The following is a 25,225-nucleotide window of genomic DNA, read 5'->3' on the forward strand; positions in this document are numbered from 1 at the left end:
TTGCTCAAACAAATAGCACAGATTTCTCAAATCGTAAAATTGACATGTAAGCCATGGTCAAAAGGTTCACCAAAAAATTTACCTTTAGCATTTCCAGAGAAAATATGTACTTACATAAGAGAAACCAGAATAGATTTCAAGAATACATTAAACATCAGATTTCATGGCTCCCATATTCATGATTTAATACATATACAAACACAAGAAATGCATTAGATGCCTTATACGTGTTCCTTAATTTTTTTAATTATTGTATTAAAGATGTTGTTAAAATATTGAAACCAGATTCATATTACGGGGCTCCGTTTCTCCGTTTTTAAACTATTCCATCTTCTCGGTTATTAACTTCCGGTCACAGTCTTCCGGTTTCAGAAAAGAAAGACTTGTTGTGTCCAATTTGCATGTTATGACGCGGGAAATACAACAATCCGACGGACAATGATATTTAAAACAATAGCTTACGTTCACAAAAGTCTTAAAGATGCTAGATAGCGATTGTGGACGTCACCCGTGCAGAAAATGGCCAGTTTATATCAAATACAGACGCCCAGTTTCAAAGCTGATACAGTCTTTTGCTTTGTTATAATTTTCACATTCATATGGCCGTCAGTGTATATGCATTGTTGGCACGATTTTGTACAGGAGGAAGTTGTTGAGTCTACATATCTTGAATATGAAAATGACCAAGATTTATCATATCACTCTGGAAATTATGATATAGATCGAAACAAAAGGGCAACCAAGAATCGATACCAATCAATTAGGATAAAACCAGAGTATAATTTTGGAAAGGGCCTCTTCGGAGATGAAGTCGATATTTTGAAAGATACCGTAGGAAGAGCCATACGAAAAAGCAGTCAAATTCTATCCGGTAAGTCATTTATTTTTTTGTTAACTTAAAACTGTTGAAAAGCAAATACTTCCCATTTCGTTTGGGTCTACAGGTGTCTATTACAAAATTTCAAGGTCATAACTTCAAGGTGGTGTTCTGTTCTGTTCAACTAATTATGATAAATGACCTGTCATGTAACAACTTATGTGTTAACACATGTAATATTCATGCATTACATATACTAGCATATATTATGTTGGAATAAATTTAATTTTTTTCTGAAACATAATCAGTTTGAGTAACACATAATTAGTTGTTAATGTCACAAAACGTGAACAAAATATGATTTAGGTAAATTTTAGCTAAGAATTCTGTCCATGTATTCTGTTTATTATGATTATGTCTAGGGGTCTAGGTTTAGCATGTTTAGGGTTTAGATTTAGAATAGTTAGGGTTAGAGCAGCAAAAAATCTATTCTTTGGCAAAGAAGTAGTAAAAAATGGTTACATCTGGAAATCTTTCCAAAGTTTGGGAGTAATATTCATGTTTGTATAGTTAATGAATGATAATTATTAATTAATGTTCAAAGTAAAGAGCTTGTTGTGGTACCATGCTCATGGAGAAGTCTTTCTTTTTCTATGTCTTTTAGTTTACCATGGTAACAGTAAACTAACACATGATTACTGCACAAGCCTCAGAAACTATATATCTTTTCAGGGTGTTACTTATCATTCATAGATTCCTTAACAGTCTTATAATAAATCTCAAAAGCACTTGCAAAGAGTACACTTTTGCCTCTAACATGTATTTCAACAAAAAGCATTCATGTTCATTTTTCTATCTAGATACAGAGTAACATATTCTTTTCTGGGAGAACCTGTCAATATATTTTTTAATGAAAAAAGTGTGTAAGCAGGATCAAATTTTAACACATCAATGTGTTCTCGATCTTACTTTCAAATCTGGTAATTGCGAGTGAAGTAAGACTAAGTCAGTTACCAGTAGTAATTGGTGGTATTTATGCTTGAAAGATAATAATACAGGGTACAAAAAATATTTAACCTGAAATCATTGAAGTAGAAATATACACCTGGAAATTAATCAAGCAACACCCCAATTTTTTCTATTGGAGCAACTTTGAAGTGTTCTGACAATCAAAATATGCCGGGTTGATATAGTTTGACACTTTTTTATTCAACAGACGATCTCTGACAAACAACTTAAAGGGAAAAAGTATCAAGACTTTGCTTTATTGCAACGAAATCCAAATTCTTAAAACTGTCTTAAATTCATGAAAAAATGGACACAATTTACTATTCATCCACAGACGTTGTTGTCAGGTGTATTAACACAAATGTCACATGGAAAGAAAGAACAGTCATCTGAGAGTCTGCACACCGACTTTCATCAATATCTAGTGTGTCCTCCCTGCGCACGCACCACCGATTCCAGACGCCTCCTCATTCCTTGGATGAGTCTCCGGATCTGATTCTGGGGGATCCTGTTCCACTCCTCATGCAGGGCAGCCGTCAATTCGTTGAGATTATGGACTGGTGGGTCTCTCTGCCTCACACGACGGCCAATAAAGTCCCACAAATGTTCAATGGGGTTGAGGTCAGGGCTCATGGCAGGCCATGGAATTCTGTCAATTGCATTTTGCCGCAAAAAATCATTTACAGCATGCGCCCTGTGAGGTCTAGCATTGTCGTCCATAAATATGGGTCTCGTTGCCAGAGGATGGTTCTCAAAATGAGGTACCACAGCCCTGTCAAGAACCTCCTGTTGGTAACGAACACCGTTAAGGTTGCCACGGATGGTAATGATATCCAACTTGCAGTTCATGGAAATGCACCCCCATACCATAACGGAACCTCCCCCAAAGGCCACAGTCTCCTGGATGTCCCGTGGAGCCATTGCTGTGTTCCTCTGCCTCCAGACCCGAGTACGACCGTCCACCATGTGCAGCAAGAACCGGCTCTCATCTGAGAAATGGACCTTCCTCCAAGAGGCAATGTTCCAGTGCAAACGGTCATTACACCAGGCCAGTCGGGCTGCCTTATGGGCTGGAGACAGTCTGGGTCGCTTGATTGGCCTCCTTGCCCGGTATCCTGCAGCTTTCAGACGATTCCGAACAGTCCTGTTCGAGATGGGTCTCCCTGGAAGCCACTCCTGTCTCAACCGAGAGCTCAAGTCGAAGGACCTGCGCCGTACAAGTCTCAGTAAAGCTCTGTCCTCCCGGACTGTGGTCTTCCTGGGTCTTCCTGGTCTAGGCAGGTCTTTAACTTCATTAGTGGCCCGGTATTTTTTCAAAAGTTTTGAAATTATGGAATGATGTCGTCCGATTTGAGTCCCGATTTGTCTTAGAGACATACCAGCATTCCTCATGCCGATTATTTGCCAACGAGTGGCCTCTGATAATTTCCTACGTGCCATGACATTGAAATGAATGAAAAACCGAATGCAATCGACAACCTGCGCTTGTAAACACCCCAGGGAAAAAGTGCATTTTTCGAAAGTTGAGGTTAAAGCAATGCACGTGCGCTGTGCAAGCTTCACGCGCGTCATATCAACCCATGAAAAGCTCATGCTGTATGTCAATACATCAAAATTGAATAATCAATCATCAAAATTACTTCGTTAAACTTTGTTAAGTTTTTATGTGTCTTTGAATTTGGTGTTGCTTAATTAATTTCCATATGTATACATTGGTAAATTCAGTTATGCAATTCATTAATTGTGATAGCTAATTATTTGTGAATTTTCAATCTCAGTATTTATTAGTCTGTTTATCAGAATCCCTGTGTGTTTGTCATTACATTTGATGCCAAATTCTGCAATATTCCTACTGCCTAATGGCAAAACATGAATAACTGATTGAACTGATGAGCGTCTTGATCCATTAAATGGACTCTTATGACCAACATTGGTTTCTGGAAAGCATCTGTAACTTCGAATCCCAGCATGGTTCCCAATTTAGTCAGTGGAAATGGCTCATAGAGAGTTGATCAGAAGACATTCTGCATAAGTCCCTATTAGACTTATGATCATGTGGATTATTGGTATTATCCTTACCATCTTGTTTGCGCTCACAGTAACTGTACTTTTTTGTTTACAGTCAAACCTGTGATGGGACCACTATTGCTGTCAAGGACACCATGCACAAAAACATGGTCATCAGGAATCAACAAGGGAAAGTAAGTAATACTGGGATAAATTCTTGACAAAATTAACATAATTAGCATGATTAGTGCCTGAGGTATTTTCTTCAAGTCAGATTCCGAAGAGATTTCTCTTTTCTTTAGTGAGGCCAGCTAACATAGCAATGTCTTATCACATTTTATCTTACCTTCATGTAAAATTTTTAGTTTCATTGGCCAATGATGCTTTAAGAAATTTCTTTGTTGCCCCTCCCTGGAGGATGACATCTGAAAAAAAATATTACCTGCTGTCACTGTAACCGCCAAATCTCAGCTGAAAAACTGTATCTCCAACAATGGTATGACGTCATAATATCATACCAACTGAAAGTAAAAGTTCACATTTTCAGTACAATGATATCAACAAGCTACATGCAAATTACCTAACTTCAATCAAGATTCCATTCTGGAGAAAGTAGTCAATTTCAGTCAGGATGGCTGATTTGTTTTTCATTCATTTCATTTCATTAAATGCGTGCTAAAGATATGGATCATTATGGATAGTATTTACAATCAGCTACCACTGAAATACTGCTTAAAATGGTGAATGCATAATACTTATATTGAAGCAATATTGTCCATAACCAGTCTTTCTTTATTCTTGTAGATGTTCTCAACTTGATGGCATAAAGCAAGACTATTGCATGGATTATTTTAAGGTAACAGTGTGGTTTTAGTGGCTCTTTTACATCAAGTTGAATAGCTTCTGTTCACTGGTTGATTTTGTACCTGATGAGGGTTTGTCTTGGTCAGCACATTGTCAAAATGTCAAGGGTACTTTTTATGCTAGTGGCAAAACAAGAACTCGGCATTCTATTTCCAAAAAGATGAACACTTGAGAATGCATTTTCAGTTAAACACACAACAGCATTTTTAATTTTCATTATTGTCTTGGCTCAGCCATAAATCAAGAAATTAAAATTATCGCACATTGAATTAAAGACTTAACTTTTAAACTATACTATTGGAAATGGAGTGGAGATGGTATTTGATGTGAACATGATAAGGGAAGTTAAGTACAATCACCATGGGATTCATCCCTTAAAGCAATCTGAGTTCAACTATTGTCAGAATTCATCGTAACAGTATGGGCATGACGTCATCTTATTGCTTAGATTTCTTTTTGTTCCTATTATGAAACATTTGTAAATATGTGCCCCAAATTAAGGTCACTGCAGAAAAAAGTTGAGAATACTGTGACCATCTGGATTCATTGTCATTATCATCAGATAGTACTTATTGATACAACTTACAAAAGATCTGAGGACATCTGTTACAGTCAGTCAGAGCACAGTTTACCAGATCTGGAAAGTGACAGTTGGAATGTATTTTCTGTTGATGAATCCCATGAGAATTTGAAAATGTATTTTGAATTTGTAGGCTGTATGACTGATCCAGTCAAAAGCATTGTCTGTCTCCCACTCATCATTTGAATCAGAAGAGACATTCTGTAGCTCATGGGAATACCTGCATACCGCTTCACCCCTCCATTTGAAATTCACTCATGTTTTACTGAAATTGAATTATTTTTTATCCCCCACATTTAAGGTGAATTGGGGGACTTAGTATTAGGCTCCATCTGTCTACACCTATGAATTGGACTGTGTTAAGAACCGTAGAATAGATTCTTTTCATATTAGGTACCAAGGTTCTTCACAGTATGAGAAAGGCGCCAGAATGGTTTGATGACTTTGACCTTCATTTCAAGGTCACAAGGGGACATTAACGTTTTACCCTTGTGAGCGAGATATTTCAAGAAGTAATCCCTGAATTTTCTTCATATTCAACACCAAGCTTTACCTAGGGACAGTGCAGCGTCCGGTCAATTTTGGTGACCTTCACATAATTTAAAAGTCACAGCAACACTTTGAAGATTTCAGAATGTTAACTGCATGTTAAGATCATCAGCAAAATATCTCAAGATCAGCAGTCTAAGTAAACTTATCCTCAGTACTTTTCGTTACACTCCACCACTGAGTCTAACAAAACCTTATGGGAGGTCACGTCAGGTAACCTTTGAGATTGACCAATGAGAACACAGCTTACCAAATCGCGAAAGTGCACATTCGCACATGCCTTTTGAACTTTGTATCTCGAAAATGTTCATACCCGAACGATTTCGAATGCTACGGTCACTTCCAGGTGATGCACACGGCATACGTACAACCATGACAACGGCAAGTAAACAGTCGTTGAAAATAGTGTTTTTGGCAATATTCAAGGATGTTATCCTGCGGAAATATTAGCTAATGGTAACTGTGTCAACAGAAACTCCAAAGCGTATATACTGCAGGTCAGAAAACTGTGTTATATGCTGATTTTTGTTTGTGAAGAGATCTGTGTCAGTGACCTGAATATTTTGATTGAAAGTCCCTCTGATCCCTAAATAGTAGCCGTTGTTTGATGGGTTAAATCTATTTAACCGTCTCGCATTTGATTGGACTGTCATTGGTTGCTCAAAGGTTACCTGACGCGACCTTCTACTAGGTTTTGTTAGACTCAGTGGTGAAGTGTGACAAAATACACTGAGACAAAGTTTACTTAGACTGTCAAGATCAGGTAGCTGGATTCTTTTTTTTCTAAATTTCAAGACTTCCCTTAAATGTTTTTTCAATAAGCAGTTTGTTTATTATTATTTTTGCACATTTCATACACAAAGACATTCAAGTCACGACCAAAGTGAGTCTTGAAAATATTTGTGCTTATTCAACTACAAGGCATCATGTCAACAGAGGTTTACTTGTCATGTTTTTGTTAACATTTAACTTTGTTTTATATTACGACCTTCACATTCAGCACTCTTTAAATCTGATTCGATAATTTGCAGTGGTGCTTATGTCACTGAAGTGACTATGCATGTTTTAAACATTGTAGGGGAGTCACCTGTTTGCAACTACTGTTGTAATGTTTTACTTTTAGTAAGCTGTCTTCTGATTGGCTAATGTTGCTTCATTAAGTCACGTTTCTTTCAGATTCTTTTGATGTGACCCTTTGTGGGTTGTCTAAGACCTTCGTTTAGCTGTACTAAGTTCCAGGATCAAATTTTAATGAGATTACTGATATCAGTGTTCACTATTCATCCAACGATGAACTGCTTGTGGAATTTTGAAATATTTTCCATCATGATTATCATGACGAGATACTAAAATGATGAAACTATTGCAGATACCAAAATCCCATTTGAAGGGTTACTCTGTGTACAATGGAAGGAGTCAGTCAGTACCATTTCACCACGAACCTGATGGCGTTGGTATAGAGAATGCAGACTATGTTCTGTATGTGACGGCAGAGATCACTAATGTCTGTTCTGGCTCGGTGAGTATCTTTCTGACATAGTTTGATATTTAGGGAATGAGTCTGTCCATTGTGACTGTGTCAGTGTACATGAGGAATATCAATGTATATCACCTTTTTTCAGTAATCAGGACAAGTGCACTGGGAGGGGTAGTTTCTCCATTCAGAGGATCCCACTGTACCGTACATGGATTGTTCATTTCACTTCAAAGTATATTTTTGGGATCGTAATTGCTATTTAGCCATTGCATCATATCCATTTAGTTGTATGCATAACTGTTTTTTCTTTTGTTTTTGTTGGTTCAGGGTTTTTGGGGTTTTGTTGTTTTGGGTTTTTTTGTATTTTATTTATTGCTTTAGACTGGTTTTACTTTAATTTGGGTTTACAAAATGGAATAAATGCAAGATAATTGTCAGCGCTTTTTCCTGTTTAAAATGGCAAAAATTGGGTCATTGATCATGCTCATGATAAATTAACATTGTCAACAAGAAACATGACAAGTAGTTATATTTCGTTGTTGCTGCTGCTGACCTGTTATATTTGTTACCCAGTATTCATAATATGTATGTTATTTGCCGCATAGGTGATTCATTCAAGACCTACTTTGCATATGTGGTGATTAGGGACCATTCATGGAGAGATGGTGATAATAAAAGCGAGTCACCCATTTTGTTCTGGGGAGGTAAATGGCTCATTTATTTGGTAAACATGGACTGGGTCAGCAAGTTTGTACGTAAAAATAGTAAAACATTATGCTTTAAAATTATAGGGATGTCATCAATTTTGTACATGAAGGGGGTCACTTACTTCATACATAAATTTTGAGGGAAGTCATTCTCATTGTGCTTGCTATAAAGCAGTATCACCACCTCCAATGTCCTAGCATATATTACGAACAGTCCTTTAGCTATTCATGGTTTCGTGGTTGTTCACTATATAGCATCAACCAATCTTTCCACAGGGAGACACAGTGTTGGCCTATGCATCATTTTGCCGAGTTGACCAGACTGACCGTCCAGTGGCTGGACATGTCAACTTCTGTCCGTCAGCATTTAGAAAGCCAGGCTTCAACAACGAAAGGCTATACTGGGTACAGTATTACTACAGAACAGTTCAGTTTTAGGGAATGGTAACAGCATCATGTCAGATGTCTCTAAAAGCTGAATTTTTTACTTACTTTACCATAGGTCTATAGCAGATCCTCACTTTTACTTCAAGCGTCGTCTTGTCTAGACGCGTTTGGGTTGCTTTTTTTTCAGCTAAGTTTGATTTACTGCGCTTTTACACTGATTGCTTTTATAAGTTCTCGGTGTTTGGGTAGGTAAAATGTTTCAATCTTTGTGTCGATTATAGCGTATAAATTCGCTCTTGTACACTTGTCAGCTACCTCACACGAGACACAGTCGTGTGTCTCCTATTTTTGATGTTGCCTCTGTAATATTATGTGGATCGATTTTGTTTGTCGGCAGATTTGTTTTTGTTGATATTTCTTCCGCCGTATTTAAGCTTTTGTGTTTCATTTTTTTGTCACATGCTGCTGTATCTAGTGTATTTTTGCTGTCCCTATCGTAGGGACAACAATTTCACTTGTCATTTGCAAGGCAGCTGCTGTATGTGCGAGTGGAGCAGTCCATTACGTAGTAAAGGGTGTTTTTCTTTCATTCATATTCACGTTTATATTTTCGTTTTATTACAATACTGCGTATGACAACACTTGTGCATGGTGTATAAAGGCCTGAAGTCCGGCAAAGATCCTCACCCCTGGTGTCTGGATTGTGCTACAGTGTCATGCACCCTTGAGCAGCGTTGTGCGGCGTGTACAAGTTCAACAAGTGCAGAGTTTAAAGTTTTCCTAGCTGTGGTTGGGAAGAGGAAAATGTTATGCAAGATGCCCCGTTCGCCTCATCAGGATCGGCGCCTTGTACACTGGAGTTGCAGCCAGCACTTGAGAAGCTTGGGGCAGTGTCTGATAATTCATTGAGAGTGGAGCCGACGCTGATGCAGACACTGACTCCGTTACCGAGGTCGATGCCAACGCTGACACCGTCGCCAACTACCCAGGACTTTGGTGGACTTGTCAAGGCGAGACGCCGTAGCGCACCTGGAGGTACAACGAATTCTGCGATCATTGCTAGTACCTATCCTTTCGAATGACATCGGAAAGGCGACTATGCTTGTTGTAGGAGGCAACTAACGGGATCGGGTGGTCAGACTCGCTTACTTGGTTGCCACATGTCATTGGTTCCCAATTGCGCAGAATGATGCTCATGTTGTTGATCACTGGATTGTCAGGTCCAGACTCGATTATTTACAGACCACCGCCATATAGCTGGAATATTGCTGAGTGCAGTGCAAAACTAAACTCGCTCACTCGATGACGTCGGGTGCATCTCAAAAGCTGACGGCGCCTACTACTTGTGCTCCACCATTGGTCCTGGACTTTGCAGCGACGCCGAGAGAGGAGCACATCCGTTTACCGGCACTGGCGCCCATGGGCGCATCTCAATCAGCAGAAGCACCGGGCTTGATGAGATCGGCGCAAGGGTTGGGCGCATCGGCGTATGGAGCGCCAAGAGACACCACTACTGTCACCAGTGCAAGAGGTCAAGATGCACAGAGGCAGCTGGTTGAGGAGTGTTCTAGCAGAGTGAGAGCAGAGCGTGCAGGTGTGAGTAGCCCCCCAAGCAGCTTGTCAAGCATATGTCCATCTTCCTTCAGATCTCCGGATTGTCGGGCCAGATCTCTCTATTGTAGGAGAGGGAGCAGTGGGCGCATAGGAAACAGGCGCTGGAGCGCAAGTTGGGCATATTTTTGGATGTGGATGAGGAGCGGTATTTTTCCCCTGATTATGGGAAAGACCCTGCACACGTGATGCAGGGCTCGTACCTGCCACTTTCTGCAATATGTGATTGGATTGCTGACACTCCCACATTGCCCTTCCCTGTCATCAGGTTTGGACAGCGCCAGGACTGTCAGAGTTGTGCCGGAGTTGATTCTGCCACATCCTATGGTGACCGACGCCATATCCTGCTTGAACGAGAACTTTGCCAAATTGTCGTTAAATTCCACAATTAGGGCACCCAGGTCAAAGAAACAGGACTATAAAGTTCATAGTCTTGATTTTGCGGACTCTGGGGCAGATGAGGCCATTAGGAGACTTTCCTCCTACTCCACATATAAAGTACATGATTACAGAATACAAGCGATTGATACAGAGACTGCGGCGTATCTTGAAGCTGGTGCTAGCTGGTGTCAGCGGCGGCTGTTGATTTGACTGAAGTTAACAAGTCCCGGTTGTAGCATTTGACGTCGTTATTCCTGTGACAGGGCAAGGTGCTTCACGACCTATTGGGGCATGTCCGTACAGCGTCCCCAGCCACGCCAGTTTTTCCTACATCAGTAGGTGGGAGACTGGGCATCTTTTGGAGGAACTGGTCGCATCCTCAAAGATCCTTACGTTACAGTTTGTCTACATCAGCTTCTAGCAGCGAAAGTTTGTTTTTTCAAACTACACCTCTGGTCACAAGAGATGACAGTATTATCTCCTGGGGAAAAAATTCCAACACATCTACCTGGAAGACAATTTGTCTACATCAGTTTCAAGCATGGTTACAGACAAGCCTAAAGGCTAGCAAGCGTATCACCATGAACAGGATTTCACGATGATCAGTTATCTGCTACACCAGTGACGTCACATCTACAATCTAATTGGTCCCTGAGAGACAACGTCCTACAAAGGAAGCTAGTGATGTTACATCTACATTCTGATTGGTCCTCGAGGGACAACTCCCTATGCAGAATGTGATGTTATTATTCCAGTGTTAGGAAGTTTCGCTTGATTTACAGTCATTTTACGATGGAAAAATGTCGTTTACACAATGGACTAGGCGTCTACAGCGTCATTTGTTTCTTCTTTGATTCTTTGATTCTTTGATTCATCACATCGCTGTCCCAGGTTTTGAGGGTCAAAGTTCAAGCCGATGATTAAAACAAATTCTATTCTGTCCGTTATCACTATGTCAGTAATAATGTCTACTCGGTCTGCTCACGTCACCTCAGGATATGACCAGACGATGAATACGTCTATGACAGCAGTTTCTGGGTCACGGTTTCATGTCCTGAGCGGTTTATGACATTGGGCATACCTGTTATGGTAGACTCGCCAGTCAATGTTTGTGCAGGAACTTACATATTAGAGCCGGCATTCAACAACCATCTTTAGGTAGACACGTCTCTCCAAGGATGAAGTGCCCATCTGATCAACGAGGCTGCAGGCGGATTCTGGAAGAAGGAAGATCGAGCTCTTCACATCAGCCAGTGGGAGATGAAAGTGGTGATGCATGTTATCCATCATTGGTCGACAACACTGAGAGACAAGCTACTGATGATCCAGACGGACAACTCAACAGTAGCCTTCTACGTAAACAAGGGTCAATGAGGCCTCGACCTCTACTACACCTGACGTTTCTACCCTTCGACGTGGTCGACAGTCTGAAACTCCAAATAAAGGAGTCTCCCATACCAGGAGCCTGCAACTTCATGACAGACACCTTATCTTGCCCTCTTCGTCTATCTCCAACAGAGTATGTGTTGCATTGAGAGACGTTTCAACTAATCGGCTTCCAGATTGATTGTGTCTGGTCCATCTGCAAAAGACATTGAGGGCCAAAGGGTACTCATCTCAAGTGGCAAAGATCATCGCTAGGGTGCACAGAGCTTCCACTCAGTCACTGTATGATGACAAGTGGGCTACAGTTGAGAAGTTCTGTGCCCAGTAGTCACAGGACTCGTTGTTAGCTTCACCCCAGTTCCTGGCGGAGCTTTTATGGTCCTCGAGGAAACTAAAGGGCAGTACCATTGGGACTTGCCTGTCAGCATTAAACTCAGTGTTAGCTGTCAGAGAAAATAGGAAGGTCTCAAAGATCCTGGAACTGGTTGGTATGGTGAAGGCATTCAAGCTGGAGGACCAAAAGGTTAAGTTCTGTCCGTTTGCGTGGGACCTGAACGTCGTGCTACAGCACTTGAGAGGTCGCACCTACAAGCTGCTGGACAGAGCATCGTTTGACAACTCAACGGGGAAGATGGTGCTTCTGTTAGCGCTAGCTACAGCAACGAGAGTTTGTGAAATTCACGCGCTGGATGTGACTAGGGTCTGGTTTCAACAGACCATGGTACTGTACACTTGGATGTTCTCTGGGATTTCTTGTCAAAGAACCAGCTGCCAGGTCAACCAGACCATCCCCCCTCTGACTGCCATCATTGGACAAGAGGATCGGGAAGAGCAGATACTCTGTCCAGTTCAGGAACTCCGATCATATATCAGGAAGTCCTCTCCTCCTCATGGAACAAGGAAAAGGTTGTTCTTGCCTTTTTCCATGACGACTAGAGGGGAAGTCACCAGTCACAGTAGCCTTATGGTTATGGCAGACCATCCTGGCGGCTTACGACACACAGAATCTTCCACACCCGTCATCTAACAACCCGCAAGAAATTCGAGCGTTTGCCTCGACTATGGTCCTGCATAGGAACTGTACAGTTCCTGACATTATGGCTGGATGCTTCTGGTGGTCCTCTAAAGTATTTGCCAGCCATTACTTGCGGGACTTGGGGGTGGAAGATATGGAGGGGCTACAGTCTTTCGGACCATTGGTAGTTGCACAGCAACTCACGCGTCCGTCTGCCCTATAGGTACAATCTTACTTACCTTGGTCTATGGGGGTCTTCTACTTACATGAGATAATGTACCGTACATCTCCGGTGGTTAGTACATGACCTACTACTCTGATTCTGCTATATGATGCTCCTCCCCACTACGGACTCTTCGGACCTAGAAGTAAAAGTGAAGTTCTCGATGACTGTCATGATACGGAAGTATCTGGGTCTCCGCAGTTAGTGAACCATACAAAATGTTCAGGTTCATACAAGGACGTATTCAGTAAATACAATTTGATTAAAAGAATTATTCTGAAGTTGACTATTTCCTAAGTGCTGAGGAAATGTTGGAAGTTAACAAACTTAAATTGATAATCATGAAAGTTTATGTGTAAGAAGTTTATAAAGTTTAATTGATATACATGAAAATTTTATTACAAACAAACCTTACATTGAAAAAATTACAAAAATAATCATTGCTAAAGGTGTTCTGATTGAAATATTTAAGGCTTTATTAGTTCATCCAAATGACCAAGCAATGAATATATTTTCAGCATGAGTAGTTTAGATGATCCTCAATCTTCAGTCAGTTGATTCACAACTGATTCTGATGTTATAGAACTGACATTTCATGTTTCAGAGTGCTCTGCATGAAATATTCCATGCCCTGGGGTTTTCCAAGAGGCTCTTCAATAAATACAAGAAATGTAATGAAAATGGTTCGTATACAGAAATCTTTTTACATTAATCTTAGGGGGTATAAACCTGTGCTCATGATTAATTCCTGGAGCTAAGTATATGAAGAGCTTGATCACCAAATGCAGATCTGATTTTGTATATGAATTAGAATATCTGCCAGTAGCTAAAAACAGGAAAACAAGTTGGGCTTTGATGACAGGCCTGGGTATTGGGTAATTGTACAAGTTACTGAATAGAAACTGATTTGTATAGGAATCTGCAGCACTTCAAGGAGGGTCTCTGTAACTGACTGTAAGTGTGGCATCATAAAATTCTTTCTGCTATTGCGGAGTGAGCTACAGAACCTCAGTTTGTTCTTTTCATCATGAATTGTTTGTATGTTTACTTTTCCACCACAAAGGAAATACTGATTTGACTTCTTGAATTTGGTGGGTTATGATAGATTGTTTGTCATGTTGTCAGCAATTGGGTTCTAGCCTAGACATGGTTACCTACAGGACATTGTAATATAGACAGAAAGTTGCTGAAACACTTACTGACTCACTGACCACTGACTGCTGCAGGCATGAACTGTACCGTCCATCCCTCGCCAGTTCTCCGTCTTGAAGATAACGTTATGCGGCTGGTGACACCACAGGTCAAAAGAATAGCTGAAGAACATTTCCATTGTCTGGATAAGTATGATTATGGAGGGCCAATGGATATCAGAGTAAGGGCTCCTTTCTCAATGTCATGCTTGTCAGAGTTTGTGGTCATATTCATAAGAATAACACATGATTATGATCGGTTTCTGTGTTCTGTTTCAGAACTTGTATTTGTACATGATTGTCAAAGATGATCATTTCTTTAAAAGATACTGTTGTAATTGTGTCAATGATGATGATAGCGTGTTATAATGAAAGTCTGTCGAATGAACCATTTTGAATTGACATACCTAATAATGTTATTACTATAAGGGTGTGCTGTTTGCTTCGTATCTTTGATATTATTACCACAACTCATGAAAACAACCCACCCAAGCACTCCCCTGAAGTAGGTTACCTATTGGGCCAAGTTGGTATTCTTTGATCTTCTCGCTTAAAACCATCATGTGCTAGTTAGGGTCTGCTGTCTGGTTGATGGCGTTTCTAACTTAGCCTCCCAGCCTTTTCTCATTCTGTGAACCATTTTCCCAGTCTGATTAAGGCCGGAGTGCATCAATGGGTGACAGACCAGGAAACCTGTTTTCTCTCTGTGGAGGAATTACCAAGTTAAGAAACCCCTCCAGCACATGTTACTTCAGACGAAATGGTTGATGCTGTTCTCTTAAACTCTTTTTACATAATCATCACAAAGGTTTGAGGGAATGAATTCAGCTTTGTATTCCTGCTTTTCTTCAGAATACGTCCCATTGGGACTCTCGCACAATGCAGGGATCAATAATGGCTGCTAAACAAGGCATGGTAAGCCCAGTGTTCTCTCAGCTGTTTGTATAAACTGATAAAGCATAGGCATCAACATTGATAAATCTCTCAATGGCATAATCAGGAGTAAATGCAAATAATTTCTGCAGCATATTGTTTCATGTATTCCAATGTTTTAAATAGATTGTCTTAAATTTCTTTTGAACAGCCTCAAAATTCTTTAAGTTGTTTTCGATTTGTTGATATTATGAGATCTGATATTCTTAAATGATTGAAACTTGAATGAAAAACCAAAAAACACAAATAACAAAGGTAAGGTTTAGAAGAGCATCATTATGAACAAGTAACTTTAGTACCTAAGAAACCCTGTGAACGAGGAATATATTCACATGTACTTCAGCAATGTTGTCATTTGTTTATCTGTTCCAGCCTCACTTAACGTTCATTGACTCGATAACCCTAGCCTTGTTTGAGGACTCGGGGTGGTATAAGGTGGACTACAGCCAGGCTGATGTGTATCTGTGGGGGAGAGGTGGGACTCAATGTCGTAAAGTGCATGAGCACATAGTGCATTTAAAACTAGCCCTACTGTAACACGTGGTCATCATGTGCTGCATGTTGCGTGTTGACCTCATCAATGTTGTGGCTTCTTGTCAGGTAAGTTACAGCTTCCGCACTTCTTGTAGTTCGTTATCTGCTTACTTGTTATCTTCTTTTGTGTGAATTTTTTTCACCCACTCCATTCCTCTCGAAGAGGCACCAGGACATTGTGGTCTTAAACAGCCTAAGTTGTGTTAAGTTGTCTTCCCTTAGTACCACAGGATTCTGTCTTTAAATGCTGGATTTGCTATGAATTTGATAAGTGGGTGTGCTATGATTTATCTCCAATGGTTTAAGGTTTAACTCATTCATATGATTAAGACATCCAAATTGTGTATCTTTCCTTATAATGAAGTTTAATAAGTTGAAAATATACAATTTCTTGCTGCTTTTCTTCCAGACATTTTTTACCATTTCTTTTCATGTTTGTGTTTTATTTTCTCAAATCATAATTGTATTTGAAGACAGGTTTTATTCATATGAGACTTGAGATGTGATGAGGACTATTGTACCATGTATCTGCCACACGTCACTAGGGCATCACAATAAAAGCAGCTTATCAGTATTTACTGGTTCAGACATGAAATCGATACATATTGTGATACCCTGATAGAAAACTGCTTTTTCAATATACATTCGGAAAACTTCGTAACACCTCGGAAATCTTTGGTTATTTCCATTTTTCACATCAGAAATCAAGTTAAGTTTGGTTTGAAGTTTCGTTCTTTATACAGTGGAGTGTTTTGCAATGTCTTGGATATGGATGGGATAAATATTTACTCATTAATGAGATCATTAGTGATCTCTGATATATTCTGACCAGGTCAAATTGCTGTCCTGGGGCTTTTTTTGAGTGTGGAGAAAGTAGTAACCACTGTGTTGATGTTAAATTGTTCTTTTCATTGTTTTAAAGTTAAAAGTTTTCTTTAAAGACTAATAAGCATAGTAATTTTGTTGCTTTTTTGTTTTATAAATCAAGCATTAACTCGATCATAAGTTGGTTTTGTGAAAAAAAGTATTCTTCCAATATATTGCAATATGTATTGCAATATATGCTTTTGAATTGCAATATATCATAATGTGAAAGTTCTCTGCTATACCCACTCCTAGGCATCACATTTCAGTGAGGACCACATATTCCAAATTTGAATTTACCTGTATACAGATACAAATGTAGCGATATGTTTTCCTTCTCTTGTTCATGAATTAACAATGATTGTTGAGTAGGGTTCAACATAATTATATAATGTGTATTTTTTTCTAAGTGCTCCTATTCTAGGGATAGACAAAACATAATATTCATCTTTGAGTAATTAACCACATTGTCCACAAAAAGCGTCAACAGGCATGTTTTTGTTCTTATTGTTCAGTTTTGAAATCATTGTAAGTAGTGTAATTTTAGTGTTAATTTAGACTGTATGTTATGATAGATTGTTTATGCAATTTAAGTAGTGCTAATAGTGAAATGTCAGTCAGAACCCACAATTTTTTTTATGACAGACATCACACAGATTTGTTTCTTAATTCTGTGATGTCTTGATGTGCAGTCTCAGAAACAATCTAGTTTAGCATGTTCGGTGTTTGCATGAATGTTGTGCTTCCAACTATGTTTAAACATACACCCAAGTTTTTGTCTGTTCATGAACCTTCAGTTAGTGTAGCACTTGTAGGCTGGCCTGTATTTCTTCGAGTTTTATCAAGTATTTTTAACTCACTAGACTGATGGTGAATAGTTGATTTCTGTGATCATAGCATACTCATAAAGGGGTGTAAGTCTTATCCCATGCTTGACCTTTTTGTCTCAACTCTCAGCCTTCGCCTAGCCTAGTGGTTAAAGCATTTGCCTGTGTTCATTTGCCCATATGGGTATGATGTGTGAAGCCCATTTCTGGTTTCCTGGGTTATTGCTAAAACTAAAAGTGGCATAAAATTACCTGTACCCACTCAAAATTATAACCATACTTGACTATTTGGTTATGCTCAGAGTAGTTTTAAAGAGTAAAGACTCTCAAAGGAAAAGGCTAGGTTTGGACACTACTCTAAGCAATTCAATGTAACACATCAGTGCTTTGATATCATGGGACCCGTGATGGTCTCATGCTTGCCATACAAGGCAACTGTGCTTGTCGTAAGAGGCGACTAACGGGATCGTATGGTCAGGCTCACTGACTTGGTTGTCACATGTCATCAGTTCCCAATTTCGAGGAATGATGCTCATGTTGTTGATCACTGGATTGTCTGGTCCAGACTAGATTATTTACAGGCCGCCGCCATATAGCTGGAATATTGCTGAGTGCAGCGTATAACTAAACTCACTCACTCACTTGATATCATGATTAAATTTGGATTGAGACATTTGAGCTGAAATGAACATTATGTTGACAAGTACGACTGCATGATGTTTTGTTTCAGGAGCTGGGTGTAGTTTTGGACTCCCTTCTCATTGTAAATTTGAAGTGGAATACTTCTGTCAACAACAGTGAGTGACTAATATACAGTCAGGCCGCGTTAATCCGAACACTTCTGTTTTTCATAAAAAACGTTCGGATAGTGAAACGTACGGACTACTGAAACGAACTTTTATGAACACAACTACAGTAGGGTTACTTCCCTTTGACATGGCAATACAAAAACATACGAACGTGTACAAGTTGGCTGAATGTGCGATGTGGTGTTTGGGAGCAAGAAATCAACTTTCACGTTGGTCAGTTTGACATTGGCATACTTGTGACTGACAGCATTGTTACGAAGTAAGATCACGTGTCAACCACGTGATTGCATCTGTCTGTCAAATGATCATAGCCAATCACAAAACATATCAGATGTCCGAAATTGTGCTGTTGCCGATAGACTGTCCGAATTCTTGACCAAAATGTTTACACATAAGATCAATATTGGCTTTAGGGTTTTCTCTTTTTTTTGTGCTGCAGTAATTTCACATCTTTTACGCCTAGGGGCGGGTCTTGTCATTATGACTGACAAGCGTCAGGTGATCTCATTTTGACACGATCACTGTTTTATACAGGAAGTAAGCATGACAGGTATTACTCCAACTAACCAAAAGTGAGACCTACTAATTGATCAAAATCACAAACTAACGACATCTTCAACTCGCAAGTGTCACTTAACAATTACCACTGAATGGGGCTCATCGTGTGAAGGGATTATCCCAACCTTTTTGATGTACCGCCGGATTAATGAAGCAAAACTATGTGTAATTAGCTAATCAGTTACCGCTGATTAACGTTCGGATACGGAGAGTGAAGCACCGGATTACTGAATCAACAGGTAATGAGTTTACATAGTAAGCAAGATTGGTTACAGCTGGCTATTGTTCGGATATCGCGGGAATCGGATTGTCGGGGTCCGGACTAACGCGGCCTGACTGTACAAAGCATACAACAATCTGAAACCAGAGTGTGTTTTTCTTGGAGATTAGTAGTAGTCACACAATGCCAACAATACTACAAAGCATGTATTAGTTTTTGTAGCAAGCCAAAGATTTAGCTTCATATTCTGTGTGTCAAGCTGTGTATGAGTAGGTTATGGCAACTTAAAAAACTTGTTTATGATCCTGTTGCCTCGTGTTTCATTGCATTAAGAGAGACTTATTCAGAAGGCCTGTATCAGATTAAGATGTCACAATTAATCATCAGCATGTATGCATGGCAATGACTTCTTTGCTCCTTTGCAGGGCCCCTGGATGTCACTTCCTACACTGGGATAAAGCAAAGTGTAGCACCAACTCCCATATAACCCCTTGCCGAGTGTTCGAGTCTCAGCCCGGGGTGAGTAATTCTGTCCTATAGTTACTGTCTTCAGTTTAAACAATAATGGGATGGCCTATTAGATCTTTTTACACTTTTGTCAGACCAAAGACCTAGGGTTGAATCCTATCATGGATACACTGTTCCTTATTCAATTTTGTCCACGTGTGAAGCCCATTTCTGTTCTCCTCACTGTCATATTTTTGGAATATTGCTAAAAACAGCATAAAACCAAACACACTCACTCACCCATATTTATCATAAAGTTAATATTGTTTGCTCATTTATTAACAATTGTTTACACTCAGCAATGGTCCACCTGTGTTTACGTAATCCAATCTGGGTCAGACAATCCTGTGATGGATATCATGAGCAGCAATCTGTGTAAGGATAAAAGGAAATGCATTAAGCAAATCAGTAAGCCTATCCATCTGATCCTACTGGTTGCCTCTAATGACAAACATGGGATGCTAAAGGTCATTCTTTACTTCAGATCTTCACATTTTCTCTTTCATTCTCAGGTTAAATCACCTGTGGCCAGACCTTAGTAGTTGTTCAGAAGATGAATACATGTATAATCAGAGTTCAATGATGATATTACATAGCAACTTTACAGTTGTCTTGTTCTTAGTCCTGAAGTATGTTTGTCAACAGGATGAGTGCTGGAAGGTGCCCACAATAGACCCGTCCAACGTCACGCTGGAAGTGTTCTCTAAGGACAGCAGATGTTTTCTCTCAAATATATCAAAGGTCAGAGTTTCCACCTACCAAAAGACCATCTGCAAAACATTTTTTCAATGAAATATGTATAGCATGAGGCAAATAAATCCATTCCAAATGGCGGAAAATGTATAATATTTTATTTGTTTGTTTAGTCTGAGGGAGCCCCATCAGTCCTCACACCTAGATGCTTCCATGCCCACTGTTATGAACGGAATCTGATGGTCAGGGTAGATAACTCTAGTTGGATGCGTTGTCCACCTGGGACACTGCTGCAGGTAGGTGTTTTATGGTATACAGTCAGAGACTTCATATGACGTTGAGACCAGTTTTACAGATACAGCAAAAAGCGCTATTGGCCTTATGCAACGCTCAGAATTGTTTCATTTTGATATCATCAACTAAAGACTGTGTGTTTTAGCAGCATCCGTATGTATGTCCAGGTTGTTGTTAATGTGATATCTCACAAACTGCTGTACCCAATGTCTTCAAATTTGGTGACAGTCTACATTGGGCAGGTATCCAGATACCACTCTCTTTTGGGTGACCTTATCCTTATGTTCAAGGTCACACTTTGACCACTTTTCAAACTTACATAAACACAATATCATGAAATGTTGCCCCCAGTGTCTTCAGTCATGTCAACAGCCTATAGTGAGTGATTATACAGACACCAGTCATTTCAGGGTGACCTTGAACTCACTTTCAAGGTCACAGGACAAGTTCAAAATCTTGTTACGACAATATGTACATCGCACAAAATGTAATTTTCTTTGTTGCCTGAAAGATAAAAACTAGTAACATTTAGCGGTGGGGGGACATTGCCATGTTTGTGGCAGACACTTGTTTGTTCTGGTCTAAGTAGTTTCAAACAGCCTTAATCATAGTTCTGCTGCATTGCCGCTGATTTTCTGCATTTTAGCTGAACCTTTATCTGCATAAAAATGTTCATAAAAATGGGCAAGTTTAACAAGCTATATTTGACACCAGCTTTATGATTTTATCATTATATAGAACACTTATGTGCAGTATAAGATTTTATAAAGTGTGACTAACTCTGCTCACACTCCTGGTGGTGCTTTTTGTCTGTTACTTCATGGCATTTATGTTCCTGCTGACAGATTCCTGGTTATGTTGGTGTTGTGAAATGCCCAAGTCATGCCGCACGCATCTGTTCCACTGTACCTCGACCTCTCACTAGCACACAAGCAACGACCACAACACAGATTTCTGACACTGTGCCCAATCATACTGACAGGTAAAGTGTGACATCACTTTGTTTGCCCTATCATACTGACAGGTAAAGTGTGACATCACTGTTTACCCTATCATACTCACAGGTAAAGTGTGACATCGTTTGCCCTATCATACAGGTAAAGTGTGACATCACTCTGTTTGCCCAGTCATACACACAGGTAAAGTGTGACATCACCCTGTTTGCCCTATCACACACACAGGTAAAGTGTGACATCATTGTTTGCCTTATATACATACGGGTAAAGTGTGACATCGTTGTTTGCCTTATAACATACACAGTGTGACACTGCTCTCTTTTTAATAATATTCTCCCAGTTAAGATTCTTGTTAGAATTGATCTTCGATGAGGGACCCATGCTTCTTGAAGAGCCGACTAATGGAATCTGGTGGTCAGGCTCGCTGACTTGGTTGACATGTGTCACTGTATCCTAACTGTGTAGATCGATGCTCATGTGTAAAATTAAACTCACTCAATCACTCTCAAATATATTGTAACTACACTATCAATTCTCCTGTTATTCCATAGGGATGAAATCAAGCTCTCTCTCAGATACGGTTTGACGTTACTGTCAGTAAAGATTTGAGTACACGTTCTTGAAGGTGATGACGATAACTGTGTTTATGATGACAATGATGATATGGAGATTTCACATACTTCTTGATACTTATTTCACTCATGGTCACACTGTTGTTAAGGCTTGTATTTTATTGACAGGGCCAGCACCACTACAGAAAGCAGTGGCCAGTCTTCCTCTGCTCCACTCTGCTCAAGCGCCACTGTTGCTGCCATCATCCTAGTTTCCCTACAGCTCACCCACATGCTTCCAAAATAGGATGGCTGGTCTTCCATCGGCAACTGGCTGACAATGTGTTAGATACATGTTTTGTATAGATAGTTGATTTATCCAACTAGAATTGACTGGTTAGTGAAAGTTTTCCCAGCTGTTTCTAACAAAAGGTATAAGTTTAAGGTTGTAAATTTCAGGAGAATGTTCTTTGAAGAGTGGATTTACTATAGGACAATAATATGCTTTATTGTATTGTCTATTATTTATTTCAAATTGCAATAGATGTCTGTATTTGTAATTGAATAGAATCCAAATAAAATAAAATAATTTGAACACTTTTGCTCAGTGGACAAGATGAACAAACATAGGGCATTACATGGATTTTGTTTACCTGGGGAAGTCTGTTTATTAATGTAATGATACTTTGTAGTCCAACTCACTCAGAAAAATGAAAACATAGATACTTGATAATTCATTGCAGTTAATGTAGCTCCAGGCATTGAAATAGTGTGATTTTATTTAATAGGGCACTTAGGTCACCTTGTGGCTCCTTAAGTTCAGTACCATATGTTGATATAATTTGTGAAGCCCTTTCCATATTTTTCTTTAGCAGTGGCATGCATTGAAAAAATGTAATGCAATATTACTATGTAGTATGTCTTTGTTTACAGACTTTGTGACAATTTAAGTATTCTTCAACCATTCAAGGCCTGGAGTACTTAAAAATCTTCAGCTATTGTAATGTTGTGACATTCTGTAACTGTACGACGTGAATGTGCATCATGCTGATGTGAGTCAACTTATTATAAGAGCGGTTCATATCAGATTTGATTTGGGGTTGTCAACCTCCAAGAAAAACCCATAAGAGATATAAAGCGTTTTAACTCTTATTTGTGCCATAAAGCGTCTGGAGTCCAGTGGTTGTTACTGAGACAGCCAGCTGATCTAGTTGCCAAAACGACAATTTCCATCTTCCACAACAGTGTTAATTCATCTGTAACATAGAAGAGTGCTAAGAATGTGTTTTGCACCAGAAAATATTTCTCTTTCAGCCTGTGCTGATTCCATGTATTTGTCTGTTGTAAGTGCTTCAAATATTTCATACTGTGATTTTCAAGAAAACTTTTTGAATCCCTGTGACCAGTGGACCAGTGTTGTTGAGTACAGTTAACAATCAATTTGTTCTTCAAAACCAATGGTGATCATTTGATACCATAATACAAACTTCTTCTTTCCTATTTTCTGGAATTTTTGCAGTATCAAACTCTCAAATCTTGCTGTCAGCCATAATGAAGAGCAATGATAAGGAATGAAAGTGTACACTGCTTGATGTCCTGTTTAAGAACAGATCAACTACCACTGCAATCAAAGCTATATTAACCTCTCCTTTCCAACTGCAACATGCAGTGCAACCTGTCAACAAGATCCCTGTCCACTGTTTCCATGGATACAAAGTATGATGTCATGTTCTTGAAGCTTTTGAACAAGAATTTATTATGCCATAAAAGATAATCGTTTAGTGTTATCGTCTCACCATTGTTAATCATGCTTTGTTATGTCTTTTCCAATCTAATATGCTGCGCAAGACATACAATGTGCTTCCCCTGTGATGTCAGTCTCTTCCAAGTGTTGTCTTATTTAAGTGTCCAGTTATTTAATTGTGTTATGCATAATTAAACTTCAATGCTTCCTACTGTAGAAGTGCCTTATTTGTAAATATATTTCTTTTGTAGAGACTAGCATTGTCCATTTGAGCACATAATATAGAAGTGCCTTATGTGTATATATTAATTTCATAGCCTTAGAGTTTGTCCATTTTATTCACTGGAAGTGGCAGTTTTGATCCACAATCAAGTTTTATAACTGCATTTCTTTTAGATATTTATACTGTATGGCATAGTATTTTATTAAACGATTTTATGTATGATAAGGTATCTTGTTATCTGTTTGGCTTTTTGAAACCCTGAAACAGGAAGAAGCCTACAAAGTTGTACTGTGTTGTGGGATGCGGTGCATTTGCACGACAAAAAAATACGGCATAGGAACAGTCTAAATAAACTTAGTCTCAGTACTTTTCTCCAACACGGAGTCTAACAAAACCTTATGGGAGGTCGCGTCAGGTAACCTTTGAGATTGATTAATCAGAACACAGCTTACCAAATTGCGAAAGGGGACATTTGCACATACCTTTTGAACTTTTCATCTCAAAAGGTTCATACCCAAACGATTCCGAATGCTATTTAGCGTACGCTCGCTTCCAGGTGATGCACACAGCTTAAGTACAACCATGACAACGGCAAGTAAACAGTCACTGAAAATGGTGTTTTCGGGAAAATATTCAAGAATGTCATCTTCTGGAAATATTAGGTAATGGTAACCATGTCAACAGAAACCCCAAAGCTTATATATTGCAGGTCAAATAATTGTGTTATATGCAGATTTTTGTTTGTGGAGAGATCTGTGTCCATGACCTGAATATTTTGAATGTACGTCCGATCCCAAAATAGTAGCCGTTGTCTGATTGGTTAAATCTATTTAACATCTACTGTTTGATTGGACAGTCATTAATTGCTCAAAGGATACCTGACGCGACCTCCTACTAGGTTTTGTTAGACTCAGTGGTGGAGTGTAACAGAATACACTGAGACTAAGTTTACTTGCAATGGGCATAGCAAGCACATCCTCATTTCAAATTTTGTAGCTCAAACTTTACAATGATCCATATATATATGTTGGGTTGTGAGGATAACATTTTTCTTAGAAGCCCACAATCAGCCTCATTAATGGGATTTAGAATGTTGGGATGATGCACATGGATGTAAGAAACTGTTACAATGAAGCAATAGTGCAGTGTAGAAACTGACACTGCAGTCAAGGAATATCATCATCAACATCTTTTTACTCAAGGAAGATCCATCTAGATGACACAAACCAGACAGATCATTCACAGGATATACAACTTTCTTTCAATAACTGCAACTTTTTATGCTTAATAAATTTGATAGACCCTTCACC

General features: G+C 39.3%; 1 protein-coding gene across 2 annotated transcripts; it reads left to right on the plus strand.

Moving 5' to 3' along the window:
• The first annotated feature begins 350 nt into the window (after positions 1-350).
• LOC137293887 (ciliated left-right organizer metallopeptidase-like) lies at positions 351-24,137 on the plus strand. 2 transcript variants are annotated; one of them, XM_067824670.1, is made up of 15 exons: positions 351-871; positions 3,948-4,026; positions 4,637-4,688; positions 7,195-7,344; positions 8,286-8,414; positions 13,617-13,695; positions 14,239-14,384; positions 15,055-15,117; positions 15,508-15,610; positions 18,091-18,157; positions 19,373-19,466; positions 20,100-20,195; positions 20,321-20,443; positions 21,287-21,423; positions 22,138-24,137. In XM_067824670.1, exons 1-15 carry the CDS (start codon positions 520-522, stop codon positions 22,253-22,255), a joined length of 1,788 nt encoding a protein of 595 aa, XP_067680771.1. In that variant the 5' UTR covers positions 351-519; the 3' UTR covers positions 22,256-24,137. The 2 variants fall into 2 exon arrangements, with proteins under 2 accessions (XP_067680771.1, XP_067680772.1); XM_067824671.1 differs by lacking the exons at positions 20,100-20,195; positions 20,321-20,443; positions 21,287-21,423; positions 22,138-24,137 and adding an exon at positions 19,754-20,052 and having other exon boundaries at positions 355-871.
• The last annotated feature ends 1,088 nt before the right edge of the window (positions 24,138-25,225 follow it).

The sequence above is a fragment of the Haliotis asinina genome, chromosome 8 (genome assembly GCF_037392515.1).
Source record: "Haliotis asinina isolate JCU_RB_2024 chromosome 8, JCU_Hal_asi_v2, whole genome shotgun sequence".
Taxonomy (NCBI): domain Eukaryota; kingdom Metazoa; phylum Mollusca; class Gastropoda; order Lepetellida; family Haliotidae; genus Haliotis; species Haliotis asinina.